The sequence below is a fragment of the Oncorhynchus mykiss genome, chromosome 4, assembly GCF_057628025.1.
Source record: "Oncorhynchus mykiss isolate SJ-2025 chromosome 4, ASM5762802v1, whole genome shotgun sequence".
In the NCBI taxonomy this organism is placed as follows: domain Eukaryota; kingdom Metazoa; phylum Chordata; class Actinopteri; order Salmoniformes; family Salmonidae; genus Oncorhynchus; species Oncorhynchus mykiss.
Genome location: NC_143025.1, coordinates 78,336,412 through 78,356,941, shown reverse-complemented (window position 1 = coordinate 78,356,941; position 20,530 = coordinate 78,336,412). Strand labels below are relative to the sequence as shown.

Below are 20,530 nucleotides of genomic sequence, written 5' to 3'. Positions count from 1 at the left end.
GCTGTATCAGCAGGATATAGGTGGTAGGGGTCAGATATTAGGGGCCAGTAGTAACAATCAGGGTAACGGTAACCTATGCCTCACCTTCATCTGTTTCAAGTCATCAATATTCACATGAGGCACCAGTGCATTTATATCTACAAAGACAGAAATGGAAAAACAGCTCAATTGTGTCAATGTGAGTGAGGTGTGTGATGTACTGTAGAGGTCTAGACCAGCTCCGAACTGGTCTGTGTGTGTTAGTGTGTTAGTGTGTGTGTGTGTGTGTGTGTGTCGTACCCTTCTTGGTGTCAGTGGTGTTGTTCTGGGCAGAAGTAGAAGACTGAGTCGGGTCTGAGCTGGTCTGTGGCGTCAAGTTGGTCTTCACGTTGGCGTTTACCTTCCCTTTCTTGTCGTTCTTCGAACTCTCATTTGGCACATCTGCTATGTCGCTCTGGAGAGAGGGAGAGAAAAGAGAGAGACAGAGAAAGAGACAGGAGGGTGTTTCAGGTCTATGGACAGAAATCTTTCTCACGCACTTTTCAATCATTACTGCATTTCCATATAGATGGAGGGACAGTGATATTTTGTATTTTCTCCTACCCATCCCAAATCACATTTTATTACTCAGGGACAAAAACATGTGTATTTAGAGCCTAAAACAGTTCTTAAGCTGTCACCATAGGAGAACTCTTTGAAGAACCCAAAATGGTTCTACCTAGAACCAAAAAGGGGACAGCCCTTTTTTGTAAGAGTGTAGATAGCTACTAAGAATACTAAACCAGTAGCCAAAGCAACTCATCTTCAACCTTATCCTATACTGTGATGAGAACAACACAACCACACACACACTACATATCCTCACACCCATAAAACACACACCCACAAAACACACACACACTACATACGCTGCTGCTACTCTGTTTATTATCTACCCTGATTGCCTAGTCACCTTTACCCCTACCTACATGGACATACAGTGCTGTGAAAAAGTATTTGCCCCTACCTGATTTCTTATTTTCTTGCACATTTGTCACACTTAAATGTTTCAGATCATCAAACAAATTTTACTATTACACAAAGATAACCCAAGTAAACACAAAATGCAGTTTTCAAGTGACAATTATATTTATTAAGGGAAAAAAGCTATCCAAACCTTCATGGCCCTATGTGACAAAGTAATTGCCCCCCCCCCCCTTGTTAAATCATGAATTTACTGGGGTTAATCAAATTTTTGGGTAAAGCTGAGTTCAATTTCACTAGCCACACCCAGGCCTGATTACTGCCAGGCCTGATTACTGCCAGGCCTGATTACTGCCAGGCCTGATTACTGCCAGGCCTGATTACTGCCAGGCCTGATTACTGCCAGGCCTGATTACTGTCAGGCCTGTTGAATCAAGAAATCACTCGTCTCAATTTTGGCAAAAAACATCTTGCTGATCCCCAAGACTTTAGGGGAAATATTCTGTGGATTGATGAGACAAAAGTTGAACTTTTGGAAGGTGTGCGTCACGTTATATCTGGCGTAAAAGTAACACAGCGTTTCAGAAACAGAACATCATACCAACAGTCCAATATGGTGCTGGTAGTGTGATGGTCTGGGGCTGCTTTACTGCTTCAGGACCTGGACCACTTGCTGTGATTGATGGAACCATGAATTATGCTCTTTAACAAAAATTCCTGAAGGAGAATGTCCGGCCATCAGTTTGTGACCTCAAGCTGAAGCGCATTTGGGTTCTGCAGCAGGACAATGATCCAAAACACACCAGCAAGTCCACCTCTGAATGGCTTAAAAAAACTAAATGAAGGTTTTGGAGTGGCCTAGTCAAAGTCCGGACTTGAATCTGATTGAGATGCTATGGCGTGACCTTAAAAAGGCTGTTCATGCTCGAAAACCCTCCAATGTGGCTGAATTAAAACAATTCTGCAAAGAAGAGTGGGACAAAATTCCTCCACAGCGACGTGAAAGACTCAATACCAGTTATCACAAACGCTTGATTGCAGTTGTTGCTGCTGAGGGTGGCACAACCAGTTTTTAGGTTTAGGGGGCAATTACATTTTCACATAGGGCCATGAAGGTTCGGATAGCTTTTTTCCCTTAATAAATAAAATCATCACTGAAAAACAGCATTTTGTGTTTACTTGGGTTATCTTTCTGCAATATTTAAATTTGTTTGATCTGAAACATTAAAGTGTGACAAATGTGCAAAACAATAAGAAATCAGGAAGGGGGCAAATACTTTTTCACAGCACTGTATTACCTCAACTACCTCATACCCCTGCACATTGACTCAGTACAGGTACTCTTCATATAGCCTCATTATTGTCATTTTATTGTGTTACTATTTCCTTTCATTGAATTATATTTGAAAAATAAAGGTTTAACTCTGCATTGTGGGAAAGGGCTGGTAAGTAAGCATTTCACAGTAAAGTCTACACCTGCTGTATTCGGCGAATGTGACAAATAACATTTTATTTGATTGATTTGATATACAGTCAGTTGCCAGTTTATTAGGTACACCCATCTAGTACAGGGTCGGACCCCCAGCAGAGGTGTAAAGTACTTAAGGTAAAATCATTTAAAATACTACTTAAGTTGTTTTTTGGGGTGTCTGTACTTGACAATTTACATTTTTAAAATTTCTACTTTACTACATTCGTAAAGAAAATGTACTTTTTACTAATTTTTCTCTGACACCCCAAAGTACTCGTTATATTTGGAATACTTTGCAGGACAGAAAAATTGTTAAATTCACACTTATCAAGAGAACATCACTGGTCATCCCTACTACCTCTGATCTAGTGGACTCACTAAACACAAATGCTTTGTTTGTAAATTATGTCTGAGTGTTGGAGTGTGCCGTAAATGTAGAAAACAAGAAAAGTGGAGTCTGGTTTGCTTGAAAAAGTATTTTAATTTTAATTATTTGTACTTTTAGTTTTGATACTTAAGTATATTTAAAACCAAATACTTTTAGACTTTTACTCGATTAGTATTTTACTGGGTGACTTCCATTTTTACTTGAGTCATTTTTTAGTAAGGTATCTTTACTTTTACTCAAGTATGACAATTGGGTACTTTTTCCACCACTGTCCCCCAGTAGCCATGAAGGCATGCACCTGGTCAGCAACAATGTTCAAATAAGCTGTGGTGTTCAATGGTTGCTTGGTATTAAGGGACCTAACGTGTGCCAGGAAAGCATTCCCCACACCATTACACTACCGCCACTAGACTGTACCGTTGACACCAAGCAGGAAGGGGCCATGGACTCCTGCTGCTAACACCAAATCCTGACTCTGCCATCAGCATGACACAACAGCAACGGGGATTCGTCGGACCAGGCAATGTTTTCCACTCCTCAATTGTCCAGTGTTGGTGATCACGTGCCCACTGGAGCCGTTTCTTATTGTTTTTAGCTGATAGGAGTGGAACCTGGTGTGGTCGTCTGCTGTAATAGCCCATCCGACGAGTTGTGCGTTCCGAGAAGCTGTTCTGCACACGACTGTTGTACAGTGCCGTTATTTGCCTGTTTGTTAGCTTGCACGATTCTTGCCATTTTCTTTCGACCTCTCTCATCAACAAGCTATTTTTGCCCACAGGACCGCCGCTGACTGGATGTTGAAAAGCTCAGCAGGCCGGCCGCCTCTGAGATACTGGAGCCGGCGCACCTGGCACCAACGATCATACCACGCTCAAAGTCGCTTAGGTCACCGTTTTGCCCAGTCTAATGTTCAATTGAACAGTAACTGAATGCCTCGATGCCTGGCTGCCTGCTTCATATAGCAAGCCACGGCCACGTGACTCAGCAAATAATATTCCTACCTAATAAACTGAGTACTGTATACACTACCGGTCAAAAGTTTTAGAACACCTACTCATTAAAGGGTTTTTATTTATTTTTACTATTTTCTACATTGTAGAATAATAGTGAAGACATCAAAACTTTGAACTAACACATATGGAATCATGTAGTAACCAAAAAAAGTGTATTTGAGATTCTTCAAAGTAGCCACCCTTTGACTTGATGACAGCTTTGCACACTCTTGGCATTCTCTCAACCAGCTTCATGAGGTAATCACCTGGAATGCATTTCAGTTAACTGGTGTGCCTTCTTAAAAGTTAATTTGTGGAATTTCTTTCCTTCTTAATGTGTTTGAGCCAATCAGTTGTGTTGTGACAAGGTAGGGGGCGTATACAGAAGATAGCCCTATTTGCTAAAAGACAAAGTCCATATTATGGCAAGAACAGCTCAAATAAGCAAAGAGAAACAACAGTCCATCATTACTTTAAGACATGAAGGTCAGTCAATACGGAACATTTCGAGAACTTTTAAATTTTCTTCAAGTGCAGCCGCAAAAAGCAATATGATGAAATTGGCTTTCATGAGGACCCAGAGTTACCTCAGCTGCAGTGTCACGCTCATCGAAATGACAGGACCAAGGTGCGGCGTGGTGAGCGTAAATGTTACTTTATTTTGCAATGTTGCCAACAAAAAAATAAACAACAAAACAAATGTGAAGCTCCGTAAGGCTACACATGCATTAACGAAGACAACTACCCACAACCAGTAATAAATTCATGAACTTCTTTGAGGAAAAGATCATGATCATTAGAAAGCAAATTACGGACTCCTCTTTAAATCTGCGTATTCCTCCAAAGCTCAGTTGTCCTGAGTCTGCACAACTCTGCCAGGACCTAGGATCAAGAGAGACACTCAAGTGTTTTAGTACTATATCTCTTGACTCTAAACCTTCAAGATGCATACCGGACCCTATTCCAACTAAACTACTGAAAGAGCTGCTTCCTGTGCTTGGTCCTCCTATGTTGAACATAATAAATGGCTCTCTATCCACTGGATGTGTACCAAACTCACTAAAAGTCGCAGTAATAAAGCCTCTCTTGAAAAAGCCAAACCTTGACCCAGAAAATATAAAAAACTATCGGCCTATTCCATTCCTCTCAAAAATGTTAGAAAAAGCTGTTGCGCAGCAACTCACTGCCTTCCTGAAGACAAACAAGGTTTACGAAATGCTTCAGTCTGGTTTTAGACCCCATCATAGCACTGAGAATGCACTTGTGAAGGTGGTAAAAGACCTTTTAATGGCGCCAGACTGAGGCTCTGCATCTGTCCTCGTGCTCCTAGACCTCAGTGCTGCTTTTGATACCATCGATCACCACATTCTTTTGGAGAGATTGGAAACCCAAATTGGTCTACACGGACAAGTTCTTCCCTGGTTTAGCTCTTATCTGTCGGAAATATATCAGTTTGTCTTTGTGAATGGTTTGTCGTCTGACAAATCAACTGTAAACTTTGGTGTTCCTCAAGGTTCAGTTTTAGGACCACTGTTGTTTTCACTATATATTTTACCTCTTGGTGATGTCATTCGAAAACATTATGTTAACTTTCACTGCTATGCGGATGACACACAGCTGTACATTTCAATGAAACATGGTGAAGCCCCAAAATTGCCCTCGCTTAGAAGCCTGTGTTTCAAACATAAGGAAGTGGATGGCTGCAAACTTTCTACTTTTAAACTCGGACAAAACAGAGATGCTTGTTCTAAGTCCCAAGAAACAAAGAGAACTTCTGTTGAATCTGACAATTAATCTTGATGGTTGTACAGTCGTCTCAAATAAAACTGTGAAGGACCTTGGCATTACTCTGGACCCTGATCTCTCTTTTGACGAACATATCAAGACTGTTTCAAGGACAGCTTTTTTCCATCTACGCAACATTGCAAAAATCTGAAACTTTCTGTCCAAAAATTATGCAGAGAAATTAATCCATGCTTTTGTCACTTCTAGGTTAGACTACTGCAATGCTCTACTTTCTGGCTACCCGGATAAAGCACTAAATAAACTTCAGTTAGTGCTAAATACGGCTGCTAGAATCCTGACTAGAACCAAATAATTTGATCATATTACTCCAGTGCTAGCCTCCCTACACTGGCTTCCTGTTAAGGCAAGGGTTGATTTCAAGGTTTTACTGCTAACCTGAAAATAAAAGAGAGCCGCACACTCTTGGAGCTCAGATGCAAAAATGTAATACCAACGTTTCGACAGCCAAGCTGTCTTCATCAGGGTATAATCACAAACACTGCGGGATGACTCGTTTATATAGTGTCAAAAGACACAGGTGTCTGTAATCATGGCCAAGAGTGGCCTAATATCATTGGTTAATAATCAAATATTAAAATGTCATACAAAGAACAGCATACAAACAACAAATGGATAGCATACGATTACAGATTAATTTGACTACACAAGTTTACAAACAACCACAATGGCAAAGTCACAATAATCACAAGAATGGCTTCAGATCAAAGTCTACGTTGAGACCGAAGGGAGCAAGGGTCTTTAAATTAAAGATCCAGGCAGCCTCTCGTTTTAACAATAAATTATCAAGGTCACCCCCTCTCCTAGGGAGGGTGACATGTTCGATGCCAATATAACACAGAGACAAAATTGAGTGGCCTGCCTCCAAGAAGTGGGCCGCAACTGGATAAGTAAAGTTTTTACACCTAATGGTGCTACGATGCTCTGAAATACGTACTTTTAATTCGCGCTTTGTTTTACCTACATAATTTTTACCACAAGGACACGTTATAAGATAAATAACTGCCTTAGTGGAGCACGTAATAACACCTTTTATTGGGATAGATTTACTGCTAACCTACAAAGCATTACATGGGCTTGCTCCTACCTATCTTTCTGATTTGGTCCTGCCGTACATACCAACACGTACGCTCCGGTCACAAGACGCAGGCCTCCTAATTGTCCCTAGAATTTCTAAGCAAACAGCTGGAGGCAGGGCTTTCTCCTATAGAGCTCCGTTTTTATGGAATGGTCTGCCTACCCATGTGAGAGACGCAGACTCGGTCTCAACCTTTAAGTCTTTACTGAAGACTCATCTATTCAGTGGGTTCTATGATTGAGTGTAGTCTGGCCCAGGAGTGTGAAGGTGAACGGAAAGGCTCTGGAGCAACAAACCACCCTTGCTGTCTCTGCCTGGCCGGTTCCCCTCTCTCCACTGGGATTCTCTGCCTCTAACCCTATTACAGGGGCTGAGTCACTGGCTTACTGGTGCTCTTTCATGCTGTCCCTAGGAGGGGTGAGTCACTTGAGTGGGTTGAGTCACAGACGTGATCTTCCTGTCTGGGTTGGTGCCCACCCTTGGGTTGTGCCGTGGCGGAGGTCTTTGTGGGCTATACTCGGCCTTGTCTCAGGATGGTAAATTGGTGGTTGAAGATATCCCTCTAGTGGTGTGGGGGCTGTGCTTTGGCAAAGTGGTTGGGGTTATATCCTTCCTGTTTGGCCCTGTCCGGGGGTATCATCAGATTGGGCCACAGTGTCTCCGGACCACTCCTGTCTCAGCCTCCAGTATTTATGCTGCAGTAGTTTATGTGTCGGGGGGCTGGGGTCAGTCTGTTATATCTGGAGTACTTCTCCTGTCTTATCCGGTGTCCTGTGTGAATTTAAGTATGCTCTCTCTAATTCACTCTTTCTCTCTTTCTTTCTCTCTCCCGAAGGACCTGAGCCCTAGGACCATGCCTCAGGACTACCTGGCATGATGACTCCTTGCTGTCCCCAGTCCACCTGGCCGTGCTGCTGCTCCAGTTTCAACTGTTCTGCCGGCGGCTATGGAACCCTGACCTGTTCACCGGACGTGCTACCTGTCCCAGACCTGCTGTTTTCAACTCTCTAGAGAGCGGTAGAGCAGTAGAGATACTCTGAATGATCGGCTATGAAAAGCCAACTGACATTTACTCCTGAGGTATTGACTTGCTGCACCCTCGACAACTACTGTGATTATTATTATTTGACCCAGCTGGTCATTTATGAACATTTGAACATCTTGGCCATGTTCTGTTCTAATCTCCACCCGGCACAGCCAGAAGAGGACTGGCCACCCCTCATAGCCTGGTTCCTCTCTAGGTTTCTTCCTAGCTTTTGGCCTTTCTCTGGAGTTTTTCCTAGCCACCGTGCTTCTACACCTGCATTGCTTGCTGTTTGGGGTTTTAGGCTGGGTTTCTGTACAGCACTTTGAGATATCGGCTGATGTAAGAAGGGCTATATAAATCAATTTGATTTGAACCACCAAAAGGAAAAAAGGCTGCCTAAGTATGATGATTCCCAATCAGAGACAATGATAGACAGCTGTCCCTGATTGAGAACCATACCCGGCCAAAACATAGAAACAAACAACATAGAATGCCCACCCCAAATCACACCCTGACCTAACCAAATTGAGAAATAAAACAGCTCTCTAAGGTCAGGCCGTGACATGCAGAGGATAAATGCTTCACAGAGTTCAAGTAACAGACACATCTCAACATCAATTGTTCAGAGGAGACTGTGTGAAGCAGGCCTTCATGATCTAATTGCTGCAAAGAAACCACTACTAAAGGACACCAATAATAAGAAGAGATTTGCTTGGGCCAAGAAACATGAGCAATGGACATTAGACAGGTGGAAATTTGTCCTTTGGTCTGGAGTCCAAATTGGAGATTTTTGGTTCCAACCGCCGTGTCTTTGTGAGATGCGGTGTGGTGGAACGAATGATCTCCTCGTTTGTATTTCCCACCATAAAGCATGGAGGAGGAGGTGTTATGTGTAGGGGTGCTTTGCTAGTGACACTGTCTGTGATTTATTTAGAATTCAAGGCACACTTAACCAGCATGGCAACCACAGCATTCTGCAGCGATACATCATTCTATCTGGTTTAGGCTTAGTGGGGCTATAATTTGTTTTTCAACAGGACAATGACCCAAAACACACCTCCAGGCTGTGTAAGGGCTATTTGACCAAGAAGGAGAATGATGGAGTGCTACATCAGATGACCTGGCCTCCACAATCCCCTGACCTCAACCAAATTGAGATGGTTTGGGATGAGTCGGGCCACAAAGTGAAGGAAAAGCAGCCAACAAGTGCTGAGCATTTGTGGGAACTCCTGGAAAACCATTCCAGGAGAAGTTGGTTGAGAGAATGCCAATAGTGTGCAAAGTTCTCATGAAAGGCAAAGGGTGGCTACTTTGAAGAACCTCAAATACAAAATATATGTAATTTTGTTTAACACTACATGATTACTACATGATTCCATATGTGTTATTTCATAGTTTTGATGTCTTCACTATTATTCTAAAATGTAGAAAATAGTACAAATAAAGAAAAACCCTTGAATGAGTCGGTGTTGTAAAACTTTGGACCGGTAGTGTATGTGCTGTAGCCAACTCCAACAGACAATAGACCAGTTGGCTATAACACATACAGTATGTTACATGTACCGTTTCAATCCCCAGAGCTCTCATCTGGTCCGCTCTCTTCTCTGCTATGGACAGGAACTTCTTGGGGTCTGACAGGGCGTCCACGATGGCTAGAGAGAAGACAGGAGATTCATCAGTACACTGAACTGGACGGGAATGGAGTGTTGGAACTTCAATGTAATGTATTGTCATATTTGATGTACTTGAGGTTCCATCGTTATTTGCAGTCTAAACACAGTCATTATACAGAAAGACAAGCAAAGATGACAACGTTCTACTGCAGTAGCAACATTCTATGGAATGAAATTAAGCAGGTACATATGTAGGATCTTAATTTGAGCCAGTTTCTCACAGTATGAAAATAGCCCTGCAGCAACAGGAAATATGAATTATTATCTAGATTATAATTCATGGACTTTTTTATATGAGTTGATAAATATTTTATATGGGAAAATCAAGTCTGAAATTTCAAATTTGAAAAATACTTTAAACCTGAAATACACTACAAGTTCTACATTTCCTGCATTGCAATTCTCCTGCAACAGGGTGATCAAATTAAAATCCTACATCTGTATATATTTGAGTAGATAATATGAAAGCCTCCTGCAAAAGACAGAGAATGATGCTCCCATTATTTGGATTAGAAACATTCACACAGCCTTTCAACACTGCTTATGGGTTATCATCATAATGATTGCCTTGGCTTGGCTTAAGGACTAGTCAAATATGTTGTGTATCTCCATGCCTGTGTCTCTCTATAAGTGGCTATTACATTTGCTCTGCTACCATCCTCATTTGCTCTGTGTCATTACTTCTGATGTAGAATACACTGTAGGGCAGCACACCCTGAACGGAGGGACGGAAGGAAGGAGGGACAGTTTGTTATCCTATTCATCCTCTTCGGAACCTGGCCGTGACCCACTCCCCCGAGGGTGTCCCAAGGAGAGTGGGATGTAAACACATTTACAATTCATACATGCGTATTAATACACACGTGTTCATGTGTGAAATAGGACAAATATAAGCACCCACAAAAATGTATAAATATAATAATTAATCTCCCTCTTTCTTCTTCTCTTCTCTACCTCTCCTCTCTTCAAATTCTCCTCTATTCACCTCCTTCTCTTCTCTCCTCTTCTGTCCTCCCTCTCATCTCCTTCCCTCTCCCCAGAGCCTTCTGCATCCACTTCAGTATCTACTATGAATAAATTGAACGGAGATGTAAATTGGACCGTGTGTGTGTGTGTGGTATGAAAGAGAAAGACAAAAGACCAGCTGAGAAAGGGACAACGCAAGCACACGTTCCCAGCTCTTCACACACACACACACACACACACACACACACACACACACACACACACACACACACACACACACACACACACACACACACACACACACACACACACACACACACACACACACACACACACACACACACACACACACAGTATAGACTAATAAGGTCTCCACTAGGGTTGCAAAGGGTTGGAAACTTTCCGATGCATTTCCAGAATATTTCCAGAATATTTCCAGAATATTTCCATGGGCAGTTAAGCCCGGGAATTTTGCTAAAAATTCATCAAAAAAGTTAGCTTATAACAGTGAACCTTTTTTGTGGGATATGCAAAAGGCAATTCTACGTCTTGTGGCATATTTTGGTTAATCTATCCCCATTTCAATGGAATTGCAACCCTTTGCATGCACAGTGTATTCTTCCATCACATGTGCAGCTGATTCTCAAGATCTTGCACACTAATGAGATGCTATTGAGCCCAGACTACTACACTGTCTGAGCCAAGGACTACATGCTTTCTGGTAAGTTTTGATTACAATACTGGGTGAGGTGAATATATTTTAAACAACGTACATTATTTTTTGTTAACTAGTAAATAGTAGCCTACAGCAAAGTGTGTTTAAATCATTTCCAACTTGTTAACAATTTTTGCTAGTTAGTTTTTTTACCATGTGGGTTTTCGCTTGCTTGAGACTGCTAACTGAGGACTGTTAATTCACCTGTTTCCATACATGTTTAATTTTAAAACATTTATTTTACAAAGCAATTGTTTAATCTAACTGCTTAACTGTTCATCTGTACATATCATTTTTTTTTTAAAACAAATTGTTTTCTAATCTTTAGAGGAAAATGCCACGGGCAATATCTGATCTGTGGAGACATTTCACTGCAGCTAATGTAGAAGGACAAGCTGTGTACATTTGCAAATACTGTGCCAAATCATATGTGAAGAACGCAACAAAGATGCAGAATCATCTGGCCAAGTGCAAAAAGTTCCTTCAGCGCTCACAACAAGCAACCTCTGACAAAAGTGAAAATGATGAATCAGACACCTTATCGACAGCTCATAGTCCTCCTGGATTCAGATGCTTTTTGTTTTACTCAATGGAGGAACGTTGTCAGAGAAATGCTGTTGAATGTCTTGCTCGAGCTGTGTATGCAACTGGTTCACCTCTGATGCTCACAGGCAATGTGTATTGGAAGAGATTTCTGAATTTTCTCCGCCCAGCATACACCCCTCCAACCAGATATGCTTTATCTACTCATTTGCTGGATGCAGAGTTCAAGTGAATGTCAAGCAAATCATAGAGAAAGCAGACTGTATTGCAATAATCTCTGATGGGTGGTCGAATGTTTGTGGGCAAGGAATAATGAACTACATAATCTCCACCCCTCAACCAGTATTCTACAAGAGCACAGACATAATGGACAACAGACACACCGGTCTCTACATTGCAGATGAGCTGAAGGCAGTCATCAATGACCTTGGACCACAGAATGTATTTGCACTGGTGACAGACAATGTGAACATGAAGGCTGCTTGGTCTAAAGTGGAGGAGTCCTACCCTCACATCACACCCATTGGCTGTGCTGCTCATGCATTGAATCTGCTCCTCAAGGACATCATGGCACTGAAAACAATGGACACACTCTACAAGAGAGCCAAGAAAATAGTTAGGTATGTGAAGGGTCATCAAGTTATAGCAGCAATCTACCTCACCAAGCAAAGTGAGAAGAATAAGAGCACCACATTGAAGCTGCCCAGCAACACCCGTTGGGGTGGTGTTGTCATCATGTTTGACAGTCTCCTGGAGGGGAAGGAGTCTCTCCAAGATATGGCCATATCACAGTCTGCCGATATGGACAGCCCCATCAAGAGGATAATCCTGGATGATGTATTTTGGGAGAGAGTGGTGGGCAGCCTGAAACTCCTGAAAGCTATAGCAGTAGCCATTGTACGGATTGAGAGAGACAATGCCGTCCTGTCTGATGTTCAGACTCTGCTTGCAGATGTAAGAGAATAAATACGTACTACCCACTTCCCTGTTGCTCCATGCAGAGGAAACTGCAGTTCTGAAATACATCAAAAAGCATGAAGACTTCTGCCTGAAGCCCATCCACGCCGCAGCATACATGTTGGACCCCAAGTATGCTGGCAAGAGCATCCTGTCTGGTGCAGAGATCAACAAGGCCTTTGGTGTCATCACTACCGTGTCTCGCCACCTTGGCCTGGATGAGGGCAAGGTTCTTGGCAGTCTGGCGAAGTACACTTCCATTTGGGATAGAGATGCAATATGGCAGTCGTGCCAACATATCTCATCAGCCACCTGGTTTAAGGGACTCTGTGGATCTGAGGCTCTTCCCCCTGTTGCCTCCATCATCCTCTAAATCCCACCAACATCAACATCAGCCGCCTCAGAGTGCAACTGGTTTGGTAACACACACACCAACGCACGCAACAGGCTGACCAGTACAAGGGTTGAAAAATTGGTGGCCATTCAGGCAAATCTGAGGCTTTTAGAGCTTGACAATGAGCCATCCTCAACAAGGTTGGAAAGTGACAGTGAAGATGAGGCTTCAGAGTCTGATGTTCATGAGGTGGACATTGAGGAGGTCCAGGGAGAAGACATGGAAGCCTGAGAGGAAGACGACCAAAGCTTTAGTTTCCAGACTATCATTTTACAGATGTGATGTGATGGATCATTGGGGATCCTTCCATATTCCGTTTCTTTTGTTGTTCAGTGAAATCATCCCATGTGAAGAGTCAACTCATTTAATAACTAAATTGTTTTTAAAATTTATATTGGAAGGATTTAATCATTTGCAATTATGTCTACTTATGATAAGATAAAATGTTTATGTTTCTGTCTCCATATGATATGGTAAGTATATCCAATGCAAAAAACATCTACATTTAAATGAATATTAATTTGTATATTTTTTTGTTAATTCCCATATATTCCTGTTAATTCCCACAGAAAGTTTCCACCTCCGAACTTTCCCCAAAATGTTGCAACCCTAGTCTCCAAACTCAAGTGTTTATGAGTGAGTAATATAGAGTTCAGTGACACACATCTGTAGACCAATAGGGGTTCTCTCACACACACACACACGCACGCACGCACACACACACACACTGCCTCTGCTGCCCCTAACCTACAATTCTGAAGAGAAAGTACAACTGTGTATTTGCAAGGGAGTGTGTGTGGCGAGTGTGTGTGTGTGTGTGTGTGTGTCAGTGTGTCTCCTCACCTCCAAAGCCTTCGGGTACGTAGGTCTTAAGTACTATGTTACAGAAAACGGTGGGTAAAGACAGAGGCTTGTTCCCTTCGTTGCGTAAAGAGATGTGTCTGTATCCTGCCTGTAGACCCTCCAATGGTAGAATCCTCTGACCTATCAACTTATTATTGTCATCATACACAGCTAGACGCAGCACAGCCAGGTCTGGCAGAATCACCTGTGAGAGAGAGAGGGAGGGAGGGATAGAGAGAGAAAAAGGAAAGAGCGTTAAGATTCATTCCCTTTTCACTAGAATGAGTCAGGTTGTAAGGTAGAACATGTTATCACAGAGCAGTGATGACAGTAGCATATACCCAGCAGTGATGACAGTAGCATATACGCAGCAGTGATGATGATAGCATATACCCAGCAGTGATGATGATAGCATATACCCAGCAGTGATGACAGTAGCATATACCCAGCAGTGATGACAGTAGCATATACCCAGCAGTGATGACAGTAGCATATACCCAGCAGTGATGACAGTAGCATATACCCAGCAGTGATGATGATAGCATATACCCAGCAGTGATGATGATAGCATATACCCAGCAGTGATGATAATATCATATACACAGCAGTGATGACAGTAGCATATACCCAGCAGTGATGACAGTAGCATATACCCAGCAGTGATTATAATTAGCATATACCCAGAAGTAATGACAGTAGCATATACCCAGCAGTGATGATAATATCATATACCCAGAAGTAATGACAGTAGCATATACCCAGCAGTGATGACAGTAGCATATACCCAGCAGTGATGACAGTAGCATATACCCAGCAGTGATGACAGTGGCATATACCCAGCAGTGATGATGATAGCATATACCCAGCAGTGATGACAGTAGCATATACCCAGTAGTGATGATAATATCATATACACAGCAGTGATGACAGTAGTATATACCCAGCAGTGATTATAATTAGCATATACCCAGAAGTGATGACAGTAGCATATACCCAGCAGTGATGACAGTAGCATATACCCAGCAGTGATGACAGTAGCATATACCCAGCAGTGATGATAATAGTATATACCCAGCAGTGATGACAGTAGCATATACCCAGCTGTGATGACAGTAGCATATACCCAGCAGTGATGACAGTAGCATATACCCAGCAGTGATGATAATAGCATATACCCAGCAGTGATGACAGTAGCATATACCCAGCAGTGATGACAGTAGCATATACCCAGCAGTGATGATAATAGCATATACCCAGCAGTGATGACAGTAGCATATACCCAGCAGTGATGATAATAGCATATACCCAGCAGTGATGACAGTAGCATATACCCAGCAGTGATGATAATAGCATATACCCAGCAGTGATGACAGTAGCATATACCCAGCAGTGATGATAATAGCATATACCCAGCAGTGATGATAATAGTATATACCCAGCAGTGATGACAGTAGCATGTACCCAGCAGTGATGATAATAGCATATACCCAGCAGTGATGACAGTAGCATATACCCAGCAGTGATGACAGTAGCATATACCCAGCAGTGATGACAGTAGCATATACCCAGCAGTGATGACAGTAGCATATACCCAGCAGTGATGATGATAGCATATACCCAGCAGTGATGACAGTAGCATATACCCAGCAGTGATGATAATAGCATATACCCAGCAGTGATGACAGTAGCATATACCCAGCAGTGATGATAATAGCATATACCCAGCAGTGATGACAGTAGCATATACCCAGCAGTGATGATAATAGCATATACCCAGCAGTGATGATAATAGCATATACCCAGCAGTGATGATAATAGCATATACCCAGCAGTGATGACAGTAGCATATACCCAGCAGTGATGATAATAGCATATACCCAGCAGTGATGACAGTAGCATATACCCAGCAGTGATGATAATAGCATATACCCCGCAGTGATGATAATAGTATATACCCAGCAGTGATGACAGTAGCATATACCCAGCAGTGATGATAATAGCATATACCCAGCAGTGATGACAGTAGCATATACCCAGCAGTGATGACAGTAGCATATACCCAGCAGTGATGACAGTAGCATATACCCAGCAGTGATGACAGTAGCATATACCCAGCAGTGATGATGATAGCATATACCCAGCAGTGATGACAGTAGCATATACCCAGCAGTGATGACAGTAGCATATACCCAGCAGTGATGACAGTAGCATATACCCAGCAGTGATGATAATAGCATATACCCAGCAGTGATGACAGTAGCATATACCCAGCAGTGATGATAATAGCATATACCCAGCAGTGATGATAATAGCATATACCCAGCAGTGATGACAGTAGCATATGCCCAGCAGTGATGACAGTAGCATATACCCAGCAGTGATGACAGTAGCATATACCCAGCAGTGATGACAGTAGCATATACCCAGCAGTGATGACAGTAGCATATACCCCGCAGTGATGATAATAGCATATACCCAGCAGTGATGAAAGTAGCATATACCCAGCAGTGATGACAGTAGCATATACCCAGCAGTGATGACAGTAGCATATACCCAGCAGTGATGACAGTAGCATATACCCCGCAGTGATGATGATAGCATATACCCAGCAGTGATGACAGTAGCATATACCCCGCAGTGATGATGATAGCATATACCCAGCAGTGATGACAGTAGCATATACCCAGCAGTGATGATAATAGTATATACCCAGCAGCGATGACAGTAGCATATACCCAGCAGTGATGACAGTAGCATATACCCAGCAGTGATGATAATAGTATATACCCAGCAGTGATGACAGTAGCATATACATAGCAGTGATGATAATAGCATATACACCGCAGTGATGACAGTAGCATATACTCAGCAGTGATGACAGTAGCATATACCCAGCAGTGATGATAATAGCATATACCCAGCAGTGATGACAGTAGCATATACCCAGCAGTGATGACAGTAGCATATACCCAGCAGTGATGACAGACGAATATACCCCGCAGTGATGATAATAGCATATGCCCAGCAGTGATGACAGTAGCATATACCCAGCAGTGATGACAGTAGCATATACCCAGCAGTGATGATAATAGCATATACCCAGCAGTGATGACAGTAGCATATACCCAGCAGTGATGATAATAGAATATACCCAGCAGTGATGACAGTAGCATATACCCAGCAGTGATGATAATAGAATATACCCAGCAGTGATGACAGTAGCATATACCCAGCAGTGATGATAATAGCATATACCCAGCAGTGATGACAGTAGCATATACCCAGCAGTGATGATAATAGACTGTAGCTAGGCTCTCCACTATCTGTTTCGAACATTAGCCCATATACAAGGCCATTACAGAACCATTAACTCATCAGCAAGCACACATTCACATCTAGGGAGAGGAGCTTTGTGTGTGTGTGTGTGTGCGTGTGTGCAATACGTATGTTTGTGTGTCCAGGGAATGGTGTGTGTGTGTGTGTGTGTGTGTGTGTGTGCGATGGAAGTCCAGACAGCTGTGTATGCATGCATGTCTAAATGTGTGAATGTCTGTGTATAAGTGCAACTTGCAACTCTGCAAGTCTTTTGCCAGCACAGCGTGGCAGTCTGTGTGTGTGTCCAGCAGCACAGTGTGAGATGGCCCTCCTGATGTCAGTGTGTGTGTGTGTGTGTGTGTGTGTGTCCAGCAGCACTGAGGCAGCAGCCTGTGACTGATGATGTGTGTTGGAGCTGGAGTCACAAACACACACCCCCCCCCCCTCCCCACACAAACACAGTCTCTGCCCCACATCCCTCCTTCTCTTTCCATTCTCTCTCCCCCATCTCCTCTTTTTCTATTTGTTCTAAAGGTCCTTCCCCCTCTCCACTTCTCTCCTTTTATTTTCTACCTTTCTACTCTTCCCCTCTCCTTTATTCTTCCTTGGTTTCTTCGCTATCTCCAGATATTGTACTCTTTCTCTCTGGTTCAACCTAATTCTTTTTTTCTCTTCCTCTCATCCCCATTCTGTCTCGAATCTTCTCTTCCTCTATTTGCTCTCTTTTTTCTCTCTCTCATGCTATACATCTGTTATCCCCTTTCTCTCTTCCCTCCATGCCTTCTCCCCCTGTCCTCTCCACTCTTCCCTCCATGCCTTCTCCCCCTCTCCTCTCCGCTCTTCCCTCCATGCCTTCTCCCCCTCTCCTCTCCGCTCTTCCCTCCATGCCTTCCCCCCTCTCCTCTCCGCTCTTCCCTCCATGCCGTCTCCCCCTCTCCTCTCCGCTCTTCCCTCCATGCCTTCTCCCCCTCTCCTCTCCGCTCTTCCCTCCATGCCTTCTCCCCCTCTCCTCTCCGCTCTTCCCTCCATGCCTTCTCCCCCTCTCCACTCCGCTCTTCCCTCCATGCTGTCTCCCCCTCTCCTCTCCGCTCTTCCCTCCATGCCTTCTCCCCCTCTCCTCTCCGCTCTTCCCTCCATGCCTTCTCCCCCTCTCCTCTCCACTCTTCCCTCCATGCTGTCTCCCCCGCTCCTCTCCGCTCTTCCCTCCATGCTTTCTCCCCCTCTCCTCTCCGCTCTTCCCTCCATGCTGTCTCCCCCTCTCCTCTCCGCTCTTCCCTCCATGCCTTCTCCCCCTCTCCTCTCCGCTCTTCCCTCCATGCCTTCTCCCCCTCTCCTCTCCGCTCTTCCCTCCATGCCTTCTCCCCCTCTCCTCTCCGCTCTTCCCTCCATGCCGTCTCCCCCTCTCCTCTCCGCTCTTCCCTCCATGCCTTCTCCCCCTCTCCTCTCCGCTCTTCCCTCCATGCCTTCTCCCCCTCTCCTCTCCGCTCTTCCCTCCATGCCTTCTCACCCTCTCCACTCCGCTCTTCCCTCCATGCCTTCTCCCCCTCTCCTCTCCGCTCTTCCCTCCATGCCGTCTCCCCCTCTCCTCTCCTCTCTTTCTCTGCAGACACACTGAGTAGTTCTAAGTACCACAGGGACATCCATTCCCTCCCAATCCCCTCCAACTCACCCCTCCCTCCCTTTGCTACTCCCTAAGCTGTTAAACTCCAATACCTACCAGTAAACAACTAATGCAGCATGGTATGAACTGTTCCATTTCCCTTCCATTCTTTTCTATTCCATTTCCTATACCTTTCTAGTGTTCTCCTCTCCTACATTTTCTTCTCCTGTCTTCTTCTCTACATTCAGCCATTTCTCCAGTCTCTCCTGTCTAATACCTCTCCCGCTCTTCCATTCCTCTCTCCTACTCCCTTATCCTCCTATTCCCTTCATATCATATACTATCCCATCCCTCTCTCCTCCTCCCTCCCATCTACATCTATCTCCTCTCCTCCTTCCATCCCTCCCTCTCTCCTCTCCTCTGTACCTTCCTGAAGACGAAAGGTTCTTCGTTGTAGGCGGGGTTCAGGCCGTTGTTCATCACCATGCGGGTGCGGAACTCTTTGCGAATGGTATCCGTGGGCAACCCATACATGTCCACCTCTACGTAGGTCCCAATCTTCTTATCAGACAGGAACTGACCAGAAAACACCTGAGAACATACACATCCAGTCAAACAACAATTAAATACAATATAACACAACTTTTTTGAAAACGGCCAAATGATTAGACATCATTTTTTGTAATATGGTCACATCACTGACATGGATTTTTAGCTAGCGGTGGCTAAAGTTATCTGAAATTTGTAATGGCTGTTTAAATAAAACTGGACCACAGATGTACATTTTGTCCTGGCCTATAGACTACTTTCAGGGTGAGGAACCATCTAACATTAAGTTGTAAAATAGTAAACTTCACACAAGTGAGCTTCAGGTTTCCCATCTTCTCAGCGCATGTACAGTTGAAGACGGAAGTTTACATACACCTTAGCCAAATACATTTCAAATCATTTTTACACAATTCCTGACATTTAATCAGAGTAAAAAAATCACTGTCTTAGGACAGTTCGGATCACCACTTTATTGAAAGAATGTGAAATGTCAGAATAATAGTAGAGAGAAGGATTTATATCAGCTTTTATTTCTTTCATCACATTCCCAGTGGGTCAGAAGTTTACATACACTCAATTAGTATTCGGTAGCATTGCCTTTAAATTGTTTAACTTGGTTCAAATGTTTCGGGTAGCCTTCCACAAGCTTCCCACAATAAGTTGGGTGAATTTCTGGCCCATTCCGCCTGACAGAGCTGGTGTAACTGAGTCAGGTTTGTAGGCCTCCTTGCTCGCACACGCCTTTTCAGTTCTGCCCACAAATGTTCTATAGGATTGAGGTCAGGACTTTGTGATGGCCACTCCAATACCTTGACTTTGTTGTCCTTAAGCCATTGTGCCACAACTTTGGAAGTATGCTTGGGGTCATTGTCCATTTTGAAGCTTAAATATATCCATATAATTTTCCATCCTCATGATGCCATCTATTTTGTGAAGTGCACCAGTCCCTCCTGCAACAAAGCACCCCACAACATGATGCTGCCACCCCCGTGCTTCACGGTTGGGATGGTGTTCTTCGGCTTGCAGGCCTCCCCCTTTTTCCTCCAAACGATGGTCATTATGGCCAAACAGTTATATTTCTATTTCATCAGACCAGAGGACATTTCTCCAAAAAGTACGATCTTTGTCCCCATGTGCAGTTGCAAACCGTAGTCAGGTTTTTTTATGGCGTGTTTGGACCAGTTACTACTTCTTTGCTGAGCGGCCTTTCAGGTTATGTCGATATGGGACTTGTTTTACTGTGGATATAGATACTTTTGTACCTGTTTCCTCCA

General features: G+C 43.5%; 1 protein-coding gene across 3 annotated transcripts in view; it reads right to left on the bottom strand.

The window, feature by feature from the left end:
- The window catches only part of LOC110522448 (1-phosphatidylinositol 4,5-bisphosphate phosphodiesterase beta-4), a 142,866-nt gene that overhangs the window by 14,818 nt on the left and 107,518 nt on the right, over window positions 1–20,530 (bottom strand). For all 3 annotated transcript variants that reach the window (XM_036976061.2, XM_036976062.2, XM_090233087.1), the window contains 5 exons: window positions 19,134–19,298; window positions 13,793–13,997; window positions 9,265–9,353; window positions 280–433; window positions 85–137 (listed from right to left, as the gene is read on the bottom strand). In XM_036976061.2, coding sequence (XP_036831956.2) covers window positions 85–137; window positions 280–433; window positions 9,265–9,353; window positions 13,793–13,997; window positions 19,134–19,298 — 666 coding nt within the window. The remainder of the gene's footprint in view (window positions 1–84; window positions 138–279; window positions 434–9,264; window positions 9,354–13,792; window positions 13,998–19,133; window positions 19,299–20,530) is intronic.